The sequence below is a fragment of the Pecten maximus genome, chromosome 18 (assembly GCF_902652985.1).
Source record: "Pecten maximus chromosome 18, xPecMax1.1, whole genome shotgun sequence".
Taxonomy (NCBI): Eukaryota; Metazoa; Mollusca; class Bivalvia; order Pectinida; family Pectinidae; genus Pecten; species Pecten maximus.
Window position 1 is genome coordinate 31,064,007 of NC_047032.1, and position 20,641 is coordinate 31,084,647.

Here is a 20,641-nt window from a genome sequence, read left to right on the forward strand (position 1 = left end):
TCTCAGAAAGTACTGAAGGGATATTTCTCAAATTTCATATCTATCCCCTGGTCCCTAGAATTGCATTTTGGGACCTGCCATTATCGCTTTTTTTCAAATTTCATTAATAGGTTCCCCTTGATTAAAAAAAAACGGAGGGATGTTTGTCAATTTTGACATGTAGCTTCCATGTGTTCATGTTAGCAGATAAGTAAGAGGGGAAAAAAAAGAGAAGATCGGCCTGACATGGAATTTATAAAGATCGTTTAATGGTGGGTGCACTGAAAGGAAAATTAAAGAGGATTTGGCACGAGTTGTATTTTGGTTCAACCTCATCAGATGGATAGCTTCAAAAGGTGCTACAACCAAGGTCCATGATCTGGCCATAAAGAATCGTGTTAGCACTATTACTTGATAAGTACATTGTACTTCCAGGATAATTATCAATCATACTTCATACATTGTATGTAGGTCACCTAGATGGGGAAACAAAATGGAGAACGGCAGCCATCTAGGATTCTGATGGTCGAAGTTTGATATTGCTATTTCTTGAAAGTAAGGAAAGGAGATTTCTTAAACTTGATGTGTACGCTCCAAGATGTGTCTACAATTTTGAGCCTGATCGGGTAAAATAAGGCAAGACCAGTGGCCATCATGGATTTATAGCCCACTCTACTCGGACACCAGTCCCTCCATAAACAATCGCTGTTTACACATTTTTTGTGAACTACTGGGAGGAATTTCATTTGTATGTTCCCCTTGATCCTTAGTTGTGCCCATTTCATTTACAATCTGATCTAGAAAACAAAATGGCAGACAGGCGACTGTCTCTGATTTTGACAGTTTATTGCTATTTCAAATGTACATGTAAAAGTCTGATGTATAATCTTTAAACATCTCTATAACCATGAGGCCCAGGGTCATGATATTGGGACAGAAGCAGCTCTTCAGTTGAATGTGTAGAAGAACGGGTCGGTATCTCACTTAGCTGACGGAGCATGCTTCTTTGGCTCGGGAGGTTGAGTCGTGGCTAATCACACCGGAGACCCAGGTTTGATTCCTGTCGGGGCTCTCAGCAGGAGTGTGTTTTTCCCTATTCTTTCACAAATGACTTTTGCCTACCTTCAAGGTCATACTGGTCATGCGCGTTAAATTCTTAATTCCAAAACATACAAAACAATAGCAATTGGAGTGTATTTCAGAACTGGTGTTATTGTTAAGGCCCATTGGCCTCTTGATACTGTTGTGGTCTAAAGACGCTTAGACATGTTACTATGTTTCCTTTTTGCCCCTTGTACACCGAAATTTATTGATAAAGAAATTTGATTATATCTGTATTATGAAAATTACATCTATTAATGTTAACTTTCAGTATATTTTCCCAACAATATACATGTATATATATATTTTTCTCATTTTTTTTTATTTTTCAATGTTCACATAATACATAATAATATAATCCTAAAACATGGCACAAGCATACTAAGATTATACAAAACTATAGTATTTATACATTTAACTTTCCCAACAATATATGTGTGACAATCTTTCAAATTCCAGTTCCGGCAAGCTTTCCGTTTATTAGATTTGCCTTGGTCACGTGATGTCCTCATTGCTAATGTAAACAACATGGCGGCATTTGAAAGTTTTCAGACGAGTAATATTGATGTATTGCAAAAGTATCTGAACCAGAGAGGAATAACTGTTTCAAACATAAAAAAGCGGGAACTTATTGAACTGTGTCTTGCTGTCCACAATATAGATTTACCTATAAATCCCGATTTTCGGAGGATTTCGCCGAAGGAAAGTGTCTCACTCGAAGAACTAGGTATCACAGAGGACCCTCTACGTATGACTGGGTTTTCCAGCGATCTATCAAAAATCCCGAACTTTACTCTTTTTGATGTTTTTAGCCCACCATCATCAGATGGTGGGCTATTCAAATCGCCCTGGGTCCGTCGTCCGTCCGTCCGTCCGTCCGTCCCTCCGTCCGTCCCTCCGTCCGTCCGTCCGTAAACAATTCTTGTTATCGCTATTTCTCAGAAAGTACTGAAGGGATCTTTCTCAGATTTCATAAGTAGGTTCCCCTTGGTGCCTAGTTATGCATATCACATTTTGAGACCTAACGGAAAACAATATGGCCGACAGGCAGCCATCTTGGATTTTGACAATTGAAGTTTGTTATCGCTATTTCTCAGAAAGTACTGAAGGGATCTTTCTCAAATTTCATATGTAGGTTCCCCTTGCTGCCTAGTTATGCATATTGCATTTTGAGACCAATCGGAAAACAACATGGCCGACAGGCAGCCATCTTGGATTTTGACAATTGAAGTTTGTTATCGCTATTTCTCAGAAAGTACTGAAGGGATCTTTCTCAAATTTCATATGTAGGTTCCCCTTGCTGCCTAGTTATGCATATTGCATTTTGAGACCAATCGGAAAACAACATGGCCGACAGGCAGCCATCTTGGATTTTGACAATTGAAGTTTGTTATCGCTATTTCTCAGAAAGCACTGAAGGGATCTTTCTCAAATTTCATATGTAGGTTCCCCTTGGTGCCTAGTTATGCATATTGCATTTTGAGACCAATCGGAAAACAACATGGCCGACAGGCAGCCATCTTGGATTTTGACAATTGAAGTTTGTTATTGCTATTTCTCAGAAGGTACTGAAGAGATCTTTCTCAAATTTCATATGTAGGTTCCCCTTGGTGCCTAGTTATGCATATTGCATTTTGAGACCAATCGGAAAACAACATGGCCGACAGGCAGCCATCTTGGATTTTGACAATTGAAGTTTGTTATCGCTATTTCTCAGAATGTACTGACGAGATCTTTCTCAAATTTCATATGAAGGTTCCCCTTGCTGCCTAGTTATGCATTAAGCATTTTGAGACCTATCGGAAAACAACATGGCCGACAGGCAGCCATCTTGGATTTTGACAATTGAAGTTTGTTATCGCTATTTCTCAGAATGTACTGAAGAGATCTTTTTTAAATTTCATATATAGGTTCCCCTTGGTGCCTAGTTATGCATAAAGCATTTTGAGACCAATCGGAAAACAACATGGCCGACAGGCAGCCATCTTGGATTTTGACAATTGAAGTTTGTTATCGCTATTTCTCAGAAAGTAATGAAGGGATCTTTCTCAAATGTCATATGTAGGTTCCCCATGGTGCCTAGTTATGCATATTGCAATTTGAGACTAATCGGAAAACAACATGGCCGATAGGCAGCCATCTTAAATTTTGACAATTGAAACTTGTTATCGCTATTTCTAAGAAAGTGCTGAAGGGATCTTTCTCAAATTTCATATGTAGGTTCCCCTTGGTCCCTGGTGTTGCATTTTGGGACCAATCCGAAAGCAACATGGTGGACAGACAGCCATTATCGCTAAATCTTAAATTTTATATATAGGTACCCCTTGTTTGAAAAGTACTAGAGGGCTGTTTCTGAATTTACACAGATTAGTAAGACTTAGAAGGGAAAAGTAGAGAAAAGATCAATCTGACATGGAACCTATAAAGATCATTCAATGGTGGGCGCCAAGATCCCTCTGGGATCTCTTGTTAATCACATTCTTTGTTCACGTGCTGATTATGACAAGCGTCAATTAAAAACGTATAAGTCTTGTGATGACTACCGTCTTTTCTATGATGGCCACGTAGATAATTTGGAATTCAATCCACTTGGGAACAGTCGTTACTCTCTATTCCGGGCGAAAGTAAGATCAACGCAGACTCGGACTCAGACTGTGTCTGTGGTAGTTTATGATGTTTGGATTTGTTTAGGGAAAAAACACGGAGACGTTGCTGTTGCATACTGCACATGCACCGGAGGGTAATTATATGATTTATATATTTGTAAGGGGGGGGGGGGGGGTATTTTCTGTTTATTCCGTCTGATGTCTCACTGTCTTTTCTATCTTATCTCATTCTTCATAATTGATTCTAGAAGCATTTGGTCACCTTGTGACAATGCATGGGGAATTAATTGGTTCACCTAGTTAAGGTCCAATGCTGTAAATGTGGTGTGTCATATATGAAACTATAGATGTAGTGGAACTGGACCGGGTCGATCATTGGCGACCAGGTAGCTCAATCGGTAGAGCATCTGGCTAGTGTTCGGAGGTCCCGGGTTCGAACCCAGGTCTGGCCGTGCATTTTTCCACTCCTATTACAAAGACTATAGTCTCAAAAGTTGTCTCCCTGTCGGGAATCATCAATGCCGTTGTTATTCAGGAAACCTCCAATGTCTCAAAGGTTGAATATGTCGTTGAAGTGTTTTATATCTTACACTACAAAAGCTACTGATGTATGTTGTTGGTGTATTCCTTAGTACACATTAATCATGTTATAATAATAATATTGGTGTATCGAAAGTAGGTCACTCAGACTTACATTTGACCTTTGACCTATATCATAGAAATGTTGTCCGTGCTCTATATGTCAATGGCATTTTATACTTGGGGTATATATTCACCTTGGTGAGGTACATTGGTGGTGTTTCATGTTTTGAAATAGGTCACTCACCTACATTTTAACCTTTGAGCTACATCAAAGAAAAAGTTAAAGCTCAACTTTCTATATAGGTCATAACTATCTACTTTCCACTAATTTTTTTTTTACTTGGGACCAAGAATCAAGCACTTTTGCATTCTTGGCATAAAATTTCTCATGTTGGGAAGGGTTGGGGGCTGTAATTCACCAAATTGCAAAATGTTTGGTTTTATAATGTACAATAAATTTTGTGCCTTTTTATGCAGGAGGCACATTTTTTTTACCACAAAAGAATGCAAATTTGCTAGTTCTTGTTGACACCTATGCTAAATACAAACTGTACAGCTTCTTTGGCTCAGTGGGTGGAGTTTGTAAATGTTGTAAAGAATACTAAATTTCCAATGGGAATTTGCATGGGAATATTTAAGTGGTGGCTGTCTTTATTTATTTCAGTTAGTGCATTAATCACAAAAAAAATATCATGATAATAACAATAACCAAAACATGATGGTTAATTAAAAAATTACACTGAAATTTTATACTGAACTGCATACAACTGATTTTTGTTAAAGAGTTGTTGGTTAATTTTAGAATGCATCCTTACAATATTATACATGTATAATGTATTTACACCAATTGTAGCATTCTTTAAAATATCCAGCACAACGCATATTGTACATACCTACCAAAAAATCTTGCGTACTTTAGGGCTCGTGGTGCATGCAGGCATGTAGGTGCAGTTCTTTATGAGGTAGAAGCATTTGAACCAAAGCCAGGCACAGAGGGAGAAAGTCAATGGTGGAAACGGCAAAATGCACCAAATGAACAAGACTGCCGAGTTCCAATAAAGAAGGCTAAGTATGTGCCTAGTTTGACTTCAGTAACTCGACACTAAGTCTGGTTTAATATTGTTTAATGTACTATAATACAGCTAAGCTCGGACAGCCTAGCTCCTGTGTGTGGTGAGTATGTGTTTTGGGAGGCTGAGGTATGTTCATGTTTGTCTCCTTGTGATAGCGTGGAACTATAATGCTGACTTTATAGTGCTACCTCACTGAAATATACTTACTTGATACTAGTATCATAAAATGTGAACAGAATATAAACTTTTATTGCATTTTTGCCAATTAAATATAGAAATCATCAAACTAATAAAACTTTTATTATATTCACTGCAGCAATGAACAGTGAAAATATAAGATTTTGTAGTGAAAATAAAAGATTTTGCAGTGAATATATAAGATTTTGGGTGAACATATACCGTAAATATTCGGGTATAGTGCGCACTCGCGTATAGTGCGCAGGTATGTTTTTGAGGTTCATTTAAAAAAAAAAAAATATGAACAATTTTCAGCTGAGCCGTAGATGAATTCTAAAGATAGATCTTTTTTTTTAAATTGAGGCAGGTGGAGGGTTTTTTTTTTTTTTTTTTTGCAGAAAATAGTCACAATAAGATAAATTGTGCCTAAAAACATAATCTGGTAAATTTTGGCCAGAACATTTTTTTTTTCATCTGATGATGGTGGGCTATTCAAATCACCCTCGTCCGTGGTCTGTCCGTCCGTCCGTAAACAATTCTTGTTATCGCTATTTCTCAAAAAGCACGGAAGGGATCTTTCTCAAATTTCATATGTAGGTTCCTCTTGGTACCTAGTTATGCATATTGCATTTTGAGACCAATCGGAAAACAACATGGCCGACAGGAAGCCATCTTGGATTTTGACAATTGAAGTTTGTTATCGCTATTTCACAGAATGTAATGAAGAGATCTTTCTCAAATTTCATATGAAGGTTCCTCTTGGTACCTAGTTATGCATAGTGCATTTTGGGACCGATCGGAAAACAACATGGCCGACAGGAAGCCATCTTGGATTTTGACAATTGAAGTTTGTTATCGCTATTTCTCAGAAAGTAATGAAGAGATCTTTCTCAAATTTCATATGAAGGTTCCTCTTGGTACCTAGTTATGCATAGTGCATTTTGAGACCAATCGGAAAACAACATGGCCGACAGGAAGCCATCTTGGATTTTGACAATTGAAGTTTGTTATCGCTATTTCTCAGAAAGTAATGAAGAGATCTTTCTCAAATTTCATATGTAGGTTCCCCTTGATGCCTTGTTATGCATATTGGATTTTGAGACCAATCGAAAAAAACATGGCCGAAAGGCAGCCATCTTGGATTTTGAAGATTGAAGTTTGTTATCGCTTATTTACAGAAGGGAAAAGTAGAGAAAAGATCAATCTGACATAGAAACTATGAAGATCATTCAATGGTGGGCTGGGATCTCTTGTTATTTCATAAAATAAATTCAGGGCGGAAGGGTATGAGAATCTAGGAATTAATTTATTATGGCTTATTTTGGAATATCTGTTAACATAAAGCTATGATCTTCTTGTATTGTATCTATGATGGACAATTAAAATTATTTGCAGTTTTAAGCAACATTTGTAACATTGTTGCAAATCCATGATTTTCCTTCAGACCTATTACTGTCACAGAAACTCCATCCAACAATGGTCAGCTGGAAGATTTAGATCCCAGAGCCAACACTGATGAACAGCCAGATGACGAAAACCTGGCAGATTTATGTGATTCAATAAACAAGAGATCCCAGAGGGATCTTGGCGCCCACCATTGAATGATCTTTATAGGTTCCATGTCAGATTGATCTTTTCTCTACTTTTCCCTTCTTCTAAGTCTTACTAATCTGTGTAAATTCAGAAACAGCCCTCTAGATCTAGTACTTTTCAAACAAGGGGAACCTATATATAAAATTTAAGATTTAGCGATAATGGCTGTCTGTCGGCCATGTTGTTTTCCGATTAGTCCCAAAATGCAATACCAGGGACCAAGGGGAACCTACATATGGAATTTGAGAAAAATCCCTTCAGTACCTTCTGTACAATAGCGATAACAAACTTCAATTTTCAAAATACAAGATGGCTGCCTGTCAGCCAGGTTGTTTTTTGACTGGTCTCAAAATCCAATATGTATAACTAGACACAGAGGGCAACCTACAAATGAAATTCAGAAAGATCCTTTCAGCAATTTCTGATAAATAGCGATAACAATCTTCAATTGTCAAAATCCAAGATGGCTGCCTGTCGGCCATGTTGTTTTTCGATTGGTCTCAAAATGCAATATGCATAACTACGCACTGAGGGAAACCTACATATGAAATTTGAGAAAGATCCCTTCAGTACTTTCTCAGAAATAGCGATAACAAACTTCAATTGTCAAAATCCAAGATGACTGCCTGTCGGCCATGTTGTTTTCCGAATAGTCTCAAAATGCAATATGCATAACTAGGCACATAGGGGAACCTACATATGAAATTTCAGAAAGATCCCTTCAGTACTTTCTGAGAAATAGCGATAACAAACTTCAATTGTCAAAATCCAAGATGGCTGCCTGTCGGCCATGTTGTTTTCCAATTGGTCTCAAAACGCAATATGCATAACTAGGCACTAAGAGGAACCTTTATATGAAATTCAGAAAGATCCCTTCATAAGTTTCTGAGAAATAGCGATAACAAACTTCAATTGTCAAAATTGAAGATGGCTGCCTGTCGGCCATGTTGTTTTCCGATTGGTCTCAAAATGCAATATGCATAACTAGGCACCAAGGGGAATCTACATATGAAATTTGAGAAAGATCCCTTCAGTACTTTCTCAGAAATAGCGATAACAAACTTCAATTGTCAAAATCCAAGATGGCTGCCTGTCGGCCATGTTGTTTTCCGATTGGTCTCAAAATGCAATATGCATAACTAAGCACCAAGGGGAACCTACATATGAAATTTGAGAAAGATCCATTCAGTACTTTCTCAGAAATAGCGATAACAAACTTCAATTATCAAAATCCAATATGGCTGCCTGTCGGCCATGTTGTTTTCCGATTGGTCTCAAAATGCAATATGCATAACTAGGCACCAAGGGGAGCCTACATATGAAATTTGAGAAAGATCCCTTCAGTACTTTCTCAGAAATAGCGATAACAAACTTCAATTGTCAAAATCCAAGATGGCTGCCTGTCGGCCATGTTGTTTTCCGATTGGTCTCAAAATGCAATATGCATAACTAGGCACCAAGGGGAACCTACATATGAAATTTGAGAAAGATCCATTCAGTACTTTCTCAGAAATAGCGATAACAAACTTCAATTATCAAAATCCAATATGGCTGCCTGTCGGCCATGTTGTTTTCCGATTGGTCTCAAAATGCAATATGCATAACTAGGCACCAAGGGGAGCCTACATATGAAATTTGAGAAAGATCCATTCAGTACTTTCTCAGAAATAGCGATAACAAACTTCAATTATCAAAATCCAAGATGGCTGCCTGTTGGCCATGTTGTTTTCCGATTGGTCTCAAAATGCAATATGCATAACTAGGCACCAAGGGGAAGCCTACATAGTGAAATTTGAGAAAGATCCCTTCAGTACTTTCTCAGAAATAGCGATAACAAACTTCAATTATCAAAAGCCAAGATGGCTGCCTGTCGGCCATGTTGTTTTCCGATTGGTCTCAAAATGCAATATGCATAACTAGGCACCAAGGGAAGCCTACATGTGAAATTTGAGAAAGATCCCTTCAGTACTTTCTCAGAAATAGCGATAACAAACTTCAATTGCCAAAATCCAAGATGGCTGCCTGTCGGCCATGTTGTTTTCCGATTGGTCTAAAAATGCAATATGCATAACTAGGCACCAAGGGGAACCCACATATGAAATTTGGGAAAGATCCCTTCAGTACTTTCTGAGGATTAGCGATAACAAGAATTGTTTACGGACGGACGGACGGACGGACGGACGGAGGGACGGACGGACGGAGGGAGGGACGGACGGACGACGGACCACGGACGCAGGGCGATTTGAATAGCCCACCATCTGATGATGGTGGGCTAAAAAGGTTGTTATACTAAAACTACTAAAAATACTAAAAGTTCATGTGTGTATCAATACACACCTCAATGTATTTATTTTATTAAATAAGAAGAAGAAGAATTTTGTCTATAGATACATATGTACATGTATTCATGTGCAATTATTATTCATTTTCTTTATTTTACTGAAAAATAAATACATTGAGGTGTGTATTGAAAAGTCAAAGCAGTTTCGATTTAAAAAATAATTTACACCCAAAGAGAATATATTAATAAATACTTTACACTCTTCATATTTCAGATATCACCAACTTCAAAGGTATGCTTATGGACCAACAATCTTCTGCCATTGATAAAGACTGGGGAGGTTTCAGTGACTACACAGAATCTCCACCACTTGGTTCTGGTCCAATGTTACTGGAATTAGTCACAGTTAAAGCATTGTAACTAATTCCACACCTTAATCTATCCTTTGTTCTACCTCAACATTGTACAAGCTTTAGTCCTTTTGTTCTTTTCTCAGTCTCTACACCTTCTGAGACTGGCTCTCTCAATTGACATCACATCTATAATATATAGACAGTCTAAAGACACTACTTCTGCATAACTAAATCATCTATTTTTATTGGTTTAATTACTCTAACCTAAGGAGGCAACAGGTAAGTGTAATCTGGAGCCTTAGACAGGGAAATGGTCATCGAAGAATTCTTGGAATTTAAACTATACAGACCCTACATCCACACACCATTGTCTACCAACTCCTAACAACCCTACATCCACACACCATTGTCTACCAACACTTCACAACTCTACATCTACACACCATTGTCTACCAACACTTCACGACTCTACATCCACACACCATTGTCCACCAACACTTCACGACCCTACATCCACACACCATTGTCTACCAACACTTCACAACTCTACATCTACACACCATTGTCTACCAACACTTCACGACTCTACATCCACACACCATTGTCCACCAACGCTTCACGACCCTACATCCACACACCATTGTCTACCAACACTTCACGACCCTACATCCACACACCATTGTCCACCAACGCTTCACGACCCTACATCCACACACCATTGTCTACCAACGCTTCACGACCCTACATCCACACACCATTGTCCACCAACGCTTCACGACCCTACATCCACACACCATTGTCTACCAACACTTCACGACCCTACATCCACACACCATTGTCCACCAACACTTCACGACCCTACATCCACACACCATTGTCTACCAACACTTCACGACTCTACATCCACACACCATTGTCTACCAACACTTCACGACTCTACATCCACAAACCATTGTCTACCAACACTTCACGACCCTACATCCACACACCATTGTCTACCAACACTTCACGACTCTACATCCACACACCATTGTCTACCAACACTTCACGACCCTACATCCACACACCATTGTCCACCAACGCTTCACGACCCTACATCCACACACCATTGTCTACCAACACTTCACGACCCTACATCTACACACCATTGTCTACCAACGCTTCACAACCCTACATCCACACACCATTGTCTACCAACACTTCACGACCCTACATCTACACACCATTGTCTACCAACACTTCACAACTCTACATCCACACACCATTGTCTACCAACACTTCACGACCCTACATCCACACACCATTGTCTACCAACACTTCACGACCCTACATCCACACACCATTGTCTACCAACACTTCACGACTCTACATCCACAAACCATTGTCTACCAACACTTCACAACCCTACATCCACACACCATTGTCTACCAACACTTCACGACCCTACATCTACACACCATTGTCTACCAACACTTCACGACCCTACATCCACACACCATTGTCCACCAACGCTTCACGACCCTACATCCACACACCATTGTCAACCAACACTTCACGATTCTACATCCACACACCATTGTCCACTAACGCTCCACATCCACACACCATTGTCCACCAACACTTCACAACTCTACATCTACCAAAGATTCACCACCCTATATCCACCAACACTTCACACAGACATTACTACATTCTTCATTCTCTTTGACTTCCTATCACCATGTGTGGCCTGATCACCTCATCTGTTAATAGCTCAAACTCTTAAAGGAAGGATAAAGGATATGGAACTGGTTGTTTAATCAAGACTTAGTCCAGTAAAACGTCCATAGTCAAAGTGAAATCTTTAGTAAGCTGTAAATTAAGGTTGTTAATTTGTGAATTGGTCTCAGTAGGATGGTGTAAACACTCGATCTATCACCAAATTAAGGTCAAATGAAAATAGATGGCCACACATGTCTTTATATGCACTTACCATAAATGTTGTATGAGTCTGATGCAGACGGAACAATTTTTATTTCAAAAACTTGTTTATCAAAAAACTCGTAAACCAAGTTTAAGTATGAATAACAAGACTTTAGAAAGACAAGTACAAGATGCAAATGAAGTTAAAGCTATCCAGAGTAACTTGGTTAGTTCTACTGAATTTCCAAAGCAATGTTTTGTACTGTGTTGATATGTATTGGTTGTTGTATTGTAGCAGCCCCAGCAGGCCGTGCTTGTCCAAGGCCAGGAACCTCTGACAGCATCCATGTTGGCTGCTGCCCCTCCACAAGAGCAGAAACAGATGTTGGGCGAACGTCTGTTCCCTCTTATCCAGAGGATGTACCCCGAACTGGCAGGAAAGATCACAGGCATGTTGTTGGAAATCGACAACTCCGAATTGCTTCACATGCTGGAGTTCCACGAATCTCTCGAGGCTAAGGTAAGTGTCACAATGTCCTGGGCTGGAAACTTTTGCCATGGTTACACAACTGCTTCTAATGTAATGTAGCTGCTGATGAAAATTATAAACCTTGTAGGATTCTAAAATTTGAGACAACCTGAAAGAAGTTATCAGAAAAAAAGAATGAAGTGTCATTTGTGCTGACCTTTCGAATTTCTGTTTTAAAATTGTAAAGTGTAATATCTGAACATTGTCGTTACAGGTGAAGGAAGCTATAGCTGTACTTCAGGCTTATTAGGCCAAGAAGATGTCCGGTGGATGACCCAATAGGACACTGTGCCTTAATAGCACTCCCCTTCCTCATTACAGCCAGACTACAGACCACATCAAGCTATCAGAACTGCTAAACATCTCATTGTATCATGGATATGATGTAGATATCTGGCTATGTGGTTTACTGTACAAATGTTGAAGGTGGAGGGGTGACTCACGATTTGTTATTATATCCTGAAGCGGTTGGTGTGTTAAGTGTTGGTGTCCATGTTTCCAGCCTATGACTAACATTACCAAATAATCCAACTCTCAACACAACTTCCAGGCTTCAAACAGAAAAAGCTAAAAAAATTGTGAAAACCTGGATTACTAACAGATCATCAAGTAGTCCATCACACTCAATCGTCGGGTAATACATCCCAATAATCATCAAGTAGCCATCACACTCAATCGTCGGGTAATACATCCCAATAATCATCAAGTAGCCATCACACTCAATCGTCGGGCAATACATCCCAATAATCATCAAGTAGCCATCACACTCAATCGTCGGGACAATACATCTCAATAATCATCAAGTAGCCATCACACTCAATCGTCGGGTAATACATCCCAATAATCAACAAGTAGCCATCACACTCAATCGTCGGGTAATACATCCAAATAATCATCAAGTAGTCATCACACTCAATCGTCGGGTAATACATCTCAATAATCATCAAGTAGTCCATCACACTCAATCGTCGGGTAATACATCCCAATAATCATCAAGTAGCCATCACACTCAATCGTCGGGTAATACATCCCAATAATCATCAAGTAGCCATCACACTCAATCGTCGGGTAATACATCCCAATAATCATCAAGTAGCCATCACACTCAATCGTCGGGTAATACATCCCAATAATCATCAAGTAGTCCATCACACTCAATCGTCGGACAATACATCTCAATAATCATCAAGTAGCCATCACACTCAATCGTCGGACAATACATCTCAATAATCATCAAGTAGTCCATCACACTCAATCGTCGGGTAATACATCTCAATAATCATCAAGTAGTCCATCACACTCAATCGTCGGACAATACATCTCAATAATCATCAAGTAGTCATCACACTCAATCGTCGGGTAATACATCTCAATAATCATCAAGTAGTCCATCACACTCAATCGTCGGGACAATACATCCCAATAATCTTCACGTAGTCCATCACACTCAATCGTCGGGCAATACATCCCAATAATCATCAAGTAGCCATCACACTCAATCGTCGGGTAATACATCCCAATAATCATCACGTAGTCCATCACACTCAATCGTCGGGCAATACATCCCAATAATCATCAAGTAGTCCATCACACTCAATCGTCGGGTAATACATCCCAATAATCATCAAGTAGCCATCACACTCAATCGTCGGACAATACATCCCAATAATCATCAAGTAGTCCATCACACTCAATCGTCGGGACAATACATCCCAATAATCATCAAGTAGTCCATCACACTCAATCGTCGGGTAATACATCCCAATAATCATCAAGTAGCCATCACACTCAATCGTCGGGACAATACATCCCAATAATCATCAAGTAGTCCATCACACTCAATCGTCGGACAATACATCCCAATAATCATCAAGTAGTCCATCACACTCAATCGTCAGGTAATACATCCCAATAATCATCAAGTAGTCCATCACACTCAATCGTCGGGTAATACATCCCAATAATCATCAAGTAGTCCATCACACTCAATCGTCGGGTAATACATCCCAATAATCATCAAGTAGTCCATCACACTCAATCGTCGGGTAATACATCCCAATAATCATCAAGTAGTCCATCACACTCAATCGTCGGGTAATACATCCCAATAATCATCAAGTAGTCCATCACACTCAATCGTCGGGTAATACATCCCAATAATCATCAAGTAGCCATCACACTCAATCGTCGGGTAATACATCCCAATAATCATCAAGTAGTCCATCACACTCAATCGTCGGACAATACATCCCAATAATCATCAAGTAGCCATCACACTCAATCGTCGGGTAATACATCCCAATAATCATCAAGTAGCCATCACACTCAATCGTCGGGTAATACATCTCAATAATCATTAAGAAGCCCACATCGCTTAGGTTGATGTTTTACAGTTGGACTTCAAAAAAATCGCAAGGAAGAAAATTATACATTTCAGGTACTGTGATGCGACTCTCGTCTCCATCCCCCTCCATACTTCATGCTGAAAATAAACCGACATGAAATCAAAACTTGTTCGTTAGCTTTGATTTGTTTTCTTTAAACCTTAAATACACCCCCTTACTAATAACAAGTGTTAGAGATCCATTTTTGTCCTTGACCTTTGACACAGTGACTTTGATTTTTGATCAGTTGACTTGTTTAATTCAGGCCGACTTTGCTTCATAATGTCAATAAAAACTACAGTTATCAGCTGTGAACAAAATGTGTGAACAATGTGATCACTATAGGGTTACCTATCGCGGATACGGGGCGGAGATACTGGCACCCAAATATATTTTACTTCATTTATGCATTTGTTTCTGTTTTTGGTAGATTTTAAGCAGAGTCAAGAGTCTAACCTTTTATGACCTTGTTTCAAGTCATATTTAGGATTAATGATATTTGTCAAGAAAAGAAAACTTTTCAAAGATTCTTTAATATTAAGGAAGTCATACAAGATCAATTGTATTATAAAATACCAACAATTTTCACTTGCTATTTCAAGCATTCTATTGTGTGCAACCTTGACATTGGATCTATTCTAGTCTGTTCAGCCTTGACATTGGATCTATTCTAGTCTGTTCAGCCTTGACATTGGATCTATTCTAGTCTGTGCAGCCTTGACATTGGATCTATTCTAGTTTGTTCAGCCTTGACATTGGATCTATTCTAGTCTGTTCAGCCTTGACATTGGATCTATTCTAGTCTGTGCAGCCTTGACATTGGATCTATTCTAGTCTGTGCAGCCTTGACATTGGATCTATTCTAGTCTGTTCAGCCTTGACATTGGATCTATTCTAGTCTGTTCAGCCTTGACATTGGATCTATTCTAGTCTGTGCAGCCTTGACATTGGATCTATTCTAGTCTGTTCAGCCTTGACATTGGATCTATTCTAGTCTGTTCAGCCTTGACATTGGATCTTTTCTAGTCTGTGCAGCCTTGACATTGGATCTATTCTAGTCTGTTCAGCCTAGACCTTGGATTTATTCTAGTCTGTGCAGCCTTGACATTGGATCTATTCTAGTCTGTTCAGCCTTGACATTGGATCTATTCTAGTCTATGCAGCCTTGACATTGGATCTATTCTAGTCTTTTCAGCCTTGACATTGGATATATTCTAGTCTGTTCAGCCTTGACATTGGATCTATTCTAGTCTGTTCAGCCTTGACCTTGGATTTATTCTAGTCTGTTCAGCCTTGACCTTGGGTCTATTCTAGTCCATGCAGCCTTGACCTTTGGTCTATTTTAGTCTGTGCACGAGTTACCAATCAACAAAACATTCTTGTATCAATGAAATTCATCTACCTTGTGTGAGTTGAGAATTAGGGATGGACAAAGGACATTTTTTGACTAAAAAGAAGGAGGGATAAACAAAACAACTACTTGATTTCCCGTAATTTCTTGTGGAGGAAAAAAACCAATCACAACAATGAGAACACCTTCAGACCAGTGGGTTTTTGTTATCAGAGAATGATTTTAAGTCATAATTGCCCAGTAACTTGCTGGGATAAAGAGCTTTTTGTTCAAAAATGGTTTTTCAGAGGCCAAATACTTTGATCAGCAGTGAGGCCAGCTGGTGTGATTTAGCCGGGTTCGATATCTAGTATCCAAACTTTATCAAAAGGGGAAATAATTTGACAACAGACATATCTGTACTCGCTGCTCCAGACAGGATGGTGTTATATAACAATGACTTTCTAGTTTATACAATATATTTTATTACCAAAATATACAGAGTTTATGCAACATTAACAACTTCAAGTTAACATGAAACAAGCAGTAGTCAATCAGCATACATTAGTTATACAACTCTCATTACTGGTAAAATGTTATCACTGATACCATTGTAGGTATAACAACAAAATAATATAACATTATCAACTCATAATAAAATTTTCCACAACAGAATTAAATTTTTCACAACAGAATTATATTTTCCACATATAGTTCACCACCGCTGCTTAAGTGTAATTATCATTTGTAAATCAATGACACATTATTCATACAAGAACTTTCAGATAATATCCACTATACAACAGTTAAACAAAATGTCCATTGACATATATAGATTAACCCTTGGAAGTAATATCTCATAATCATGACACCCATGGAAGTACATATGTAAATTAAACATGACACCCATGGAAGTACATATGTAAATTAAACGTGACACCCATGGAAGTACATTTGTAAATTAAACATGACACCCATGGAAGTACATATGTAAATTAAACATGACATCCATGGAAGTATATATGTAAATTAATCATGACACCCATGGAAGTACATATGTAAAAATTAATCATGACACCCATGGAAGTACATATGTAAATTAATCATGACACCCATGGAAGTACATATTATGTAAATTAATCATCACACCCATAGAAGTACATATGTAAATTAAACATGACACCCATGGAACTACATATGTAATTCAAATATTTTCCCCACTACATAACATGTATTTTACTAATTTCTTGACACTGAAAATAGAAGTCCAAATTTGACCATGGAAAACCAATTAACTTTAGAATGCAAAAATCTCGGAAGGCACTGCCAAAATTGTCTGACAATTTTAAATTATCATGAGTTTTGTGACCCAAAAGAGAAGAGGCCCATGGGCCTTAACGGTCACATGAGTTCTGATATATGAATATATCTACAATTGGTATTGATACTTTGTTTTTAAAACATTAACAAAATATTTTTCAAAGCATCAAATTTTTTTTTTGGTTGACCTTTCGCCATGTAAAAATTTCTGCAAAATTTTATTGATATTGAATTATGGATTTTGGAGAATTCGAATATGTAAATTATAGACTAATGGCAATGAAAATACAGAATGATAGGTCATTAAGACTTTTAATTCATTACCATTTACTAGATGATGAAAATAAGTAAAATCTAACAAAATATTATTATATCAATGAAGTTTCAATGAGGGTTTTATTTGATTATTTTAAACAATTTGATTGTTTCACTTGACAAACCCTGTAATTATAAAACTCCATCATTTCACCTGAGAATTAACCTCAAATACGCAATACAATCATTGCTTTTAATGTATACCGTAAAAACCCATATAATTTGCACAGTTTTTTTTAGTGAAATTAAGTTTAAATTTGGGGTGCACAAATGGTACAGGTAGAGATGTTTTCAAGTCTTTTTTACAGTAAAAAGATCATCAATTCTAAATGTCTGCCATCTTGGCAAAAGACGGAAATTTCAGATGGGAACTTAAAAATTAATAAACATGCACACAGCAATTTATTCTTGTTAATGTGTCGGAGAATAAAGAGATGTATAGGTATACCTACATGTGTTGATATTTGAGTTAATTAGGGATTCATCATAATTAAAAAGGAATTTTTTTATCTGCAAAATATATTGGCAGAGGTTTTTTCCAGCATTTTCAGCCCCAAAAAATACCTGCACAAATTACACAGGTGCACAAAGTACACAGGCTTTTACGGTTTGATTGTTTTAGCTGACAAATCTTTTAAATATAAACTCAATCACTGCTGTGCATACAGTTCTTTGTAGTGCAGAAAAACTCGATAAATAATTATAATGTACTACTAGATAATATTGTTATATGCACAAGATGCTACAATGTCGTATAATATTCTAGTATAACAATATCTGTATGATATACTACATGTACAATGTATAATATTCTGGTATAAACTATATCTGTATGATATACATATACTACATGTACAATGTATAATATTCCATATAAACAATACCTGTATGATATACTACATGTACAAAGTATAATATTCTGGTATAAACATGTACAATATATCGTATACATATAAACATTTGTATTGTATAGAAAATAGATATTTTTTAGGTGTTATACTGATGAAATAAACAACGACTGTCTACTTTTGAAGATTTGGCAATTTCAAAGTTATCTTTTGACAAAATAAACATCCTGAAAGAGAATAAAGGGACATAATGCTGTGGGTAAAATGAGAGTCTATATATCAAAGGACAAGTGACTAGTCCATATAAATCTGACTATATAGTCATAGTACATCATCCGTAGTCTAGATAGTCAGAATCCTGTGGACTAAATAGAAGGGCCTAGTACACCACTACAGTATAACATAAAACACTTTGTTTTGTAAAATTAAGTTGATTTGGTGGTTGCTATGGAACCACAAAATACAATTAATATTGTTTTATGTATCACGGATATAATATTGTTGAATGAAATTTGAAAGCTTCAAACAATGACAGAAAGTATTAATGAGACATTTTATGTACATGTATCTGATTATAGTAGTATTAACTGTATAGATCTCAGAACTGTCACACATCTGAGTTCTCAGCACATTCACTAACAGGAAAGGTTATGTAAGAATTTCCAAATGAGCAAAAACTATTTTTACATGATGCTATAACAAGTCTCTAACAAGAAAACAAGATTGTCAGAGTTTACAGAAAGACCAGGGATGGATTAAACATAAGTTACCTCCCTTATAAAGTAATAAACAATATATTGGGTATACAGGTATTCCCTCAAATCATTCAAGTTACCTCCCTTATAAAGTAATAAACAATATACCAGGTATACAGATATTCCCTCAAATCATTCAAGTTACCTCCCTTATAAAGTCATGATCACTGTTGTCCCTCAAATCATTCAAAGACATCAGTGTACAATTTTTGTTGGCTATTTACAGAATCTTTCATTACAATAATAAAATGAATCTGGTGCACATTAATCATTTGTCCTCAGGTCATTTTATAGCACAGTAATGGTCCAGCATGCCCCATTAATTTTTCTTATCAGGGGTAAAGTGTACCCCTCTACAGAAAATTTCACGGGTACAGGCAAAAATGCATAAATAAATAGTTGAAATGTTCCGTGAGCGCCATGTCTGCTTAAAGCTATTTAGTATACCCCTCCCCCCCCCCCCCCCCTCCTAAAATTTTAAGTTATCTTTTTGATTGAATTTATGAAAGTACTTACTCAATACTTGATTAAGATTTACAATATTAACTTTCAATCAAGTTATTATAATATGATAAATGAAATTACTTCGGTTGAAAAAAATCGTTTAAAGATCGATGTTTTGATGTAGCCATGTTAACTTTAGCGTAAACGGGAATGATGTCACGCTGTACGATCGTAACATATGATTGCGAAAGATTGCGACCTAGATGAGATGCAGCGTAACATTATTCAGGTTAAGAAATAACCGAGATATGTGGGTTGCTATATATTCGCCGGAACAGGAAGCAATTGTGGCTGATAAAACATTGCGAGAATAATCGAAAACAATTCATAATGTGTTGTACTGTATCTTATCGTACTTTCTTCTGTCGACTGTTTATCATTTTAGTTTTTATACCCGATATTACGTGCGTGCATTGTACCCCTGTTATCAAAACTTTGTACGTGCATACTAATTTTGATGCGTGATGGTCTTGTCGTAAAATTGTCTGAAGGAAAGAAAATATCAATATTAAAAAAACCAACAATAATATCAAAAGAGGCACAATGGCCCTGTATCACCAAATGCAAATTTGAAGTGATCTGCTAAAGTTACCCTTTTATCTTTGACATTAAGCGCAAAGTAATTTCATTTTGCAAACTTTAATTGTGTTATCCTAGAAAGATACTTGAGCCAAATACCATGAAACTAGGCCTTTTGGGAAAACAGAAATTTTTTCTTAAAGTGTATGGGTTGGGGATCATCCCTGAACGATTACTATTCATCATTTTAAATTTAGCTGGTTGAATTAGAAGATGTTCACAGCGAGCTGGAAAACTTGATGAGGAGAAAAATGGAATCAAAACTACACACATTGAAAGCTTGTTTCTATTCCACGTGGACAGCCATGGCTTTAGCCATCAGTCGGTCAGTCAGGGGGGCAGTCTGTTTTAGTGCCTTCCGCTCGGTCAACAGGGACCTGTAAGATACAGAGACATGTAGTGATTGTGTTATTGATACTTCAATAATGGA

General features: G+C 37.5%; 2 protein-coding genes across 3 annotated transcripts in view; one reads left to right on the forward strand and one right to left on the reverse strand.

Annotated features, from left to right (window-relative positions):
* The first annotated feature begins 80 nt into the window (after nt 1–80).
* LOC117316860 lies at nt 81–5,534 on the forward strand. Its single transcript, XM_033871642.1, has 3 exons — nt 81–1,888; nt 3,550–3,820; nt 5,188–5,534. Exons 1-3 carry the CDS (start codon nt 1,609–1,611, stop codon nt 5,372–5,374), a joined length of 738 nt encoding a protein of 245 aa, XP_033727533.1. The 5' UTR covers nt 81–1,608; the 3' UTR covers nt 5,375–5,534.
* Nucleotides 5,535–18,412: 12,878 nt separating this feature from the next.
* The window catches only part of LOC117316574 (tetratricopeptide repeat protein 38-like), a 42,774-nt gene continuing 40,545 nt past the window's right edge, over nt 18,413–20,641 (reverse strand). Inside the window, exons 13-14 of one of the 2 annotated variants that reach the window (XM_033871235.1) lie at nt 20,483–20,588; nt 18,413–20,117 (exon numbers count right to left, since the gene is read on the reverse strand). In XM_033871235.1, coding sequence (XP_033727126.1) covers nt 20,498–20,588 — 91 coding nt within the window. In that variant the 3' untranslated portion in view covers nt 18,413–20,117; nt 20,483–20,497. Of the gene's footprint in view, nt 20,589–20,641 lie in introns of both variants that reach the window. The other variant, XM_033871234.1, reaches the window with a different exon arrangement.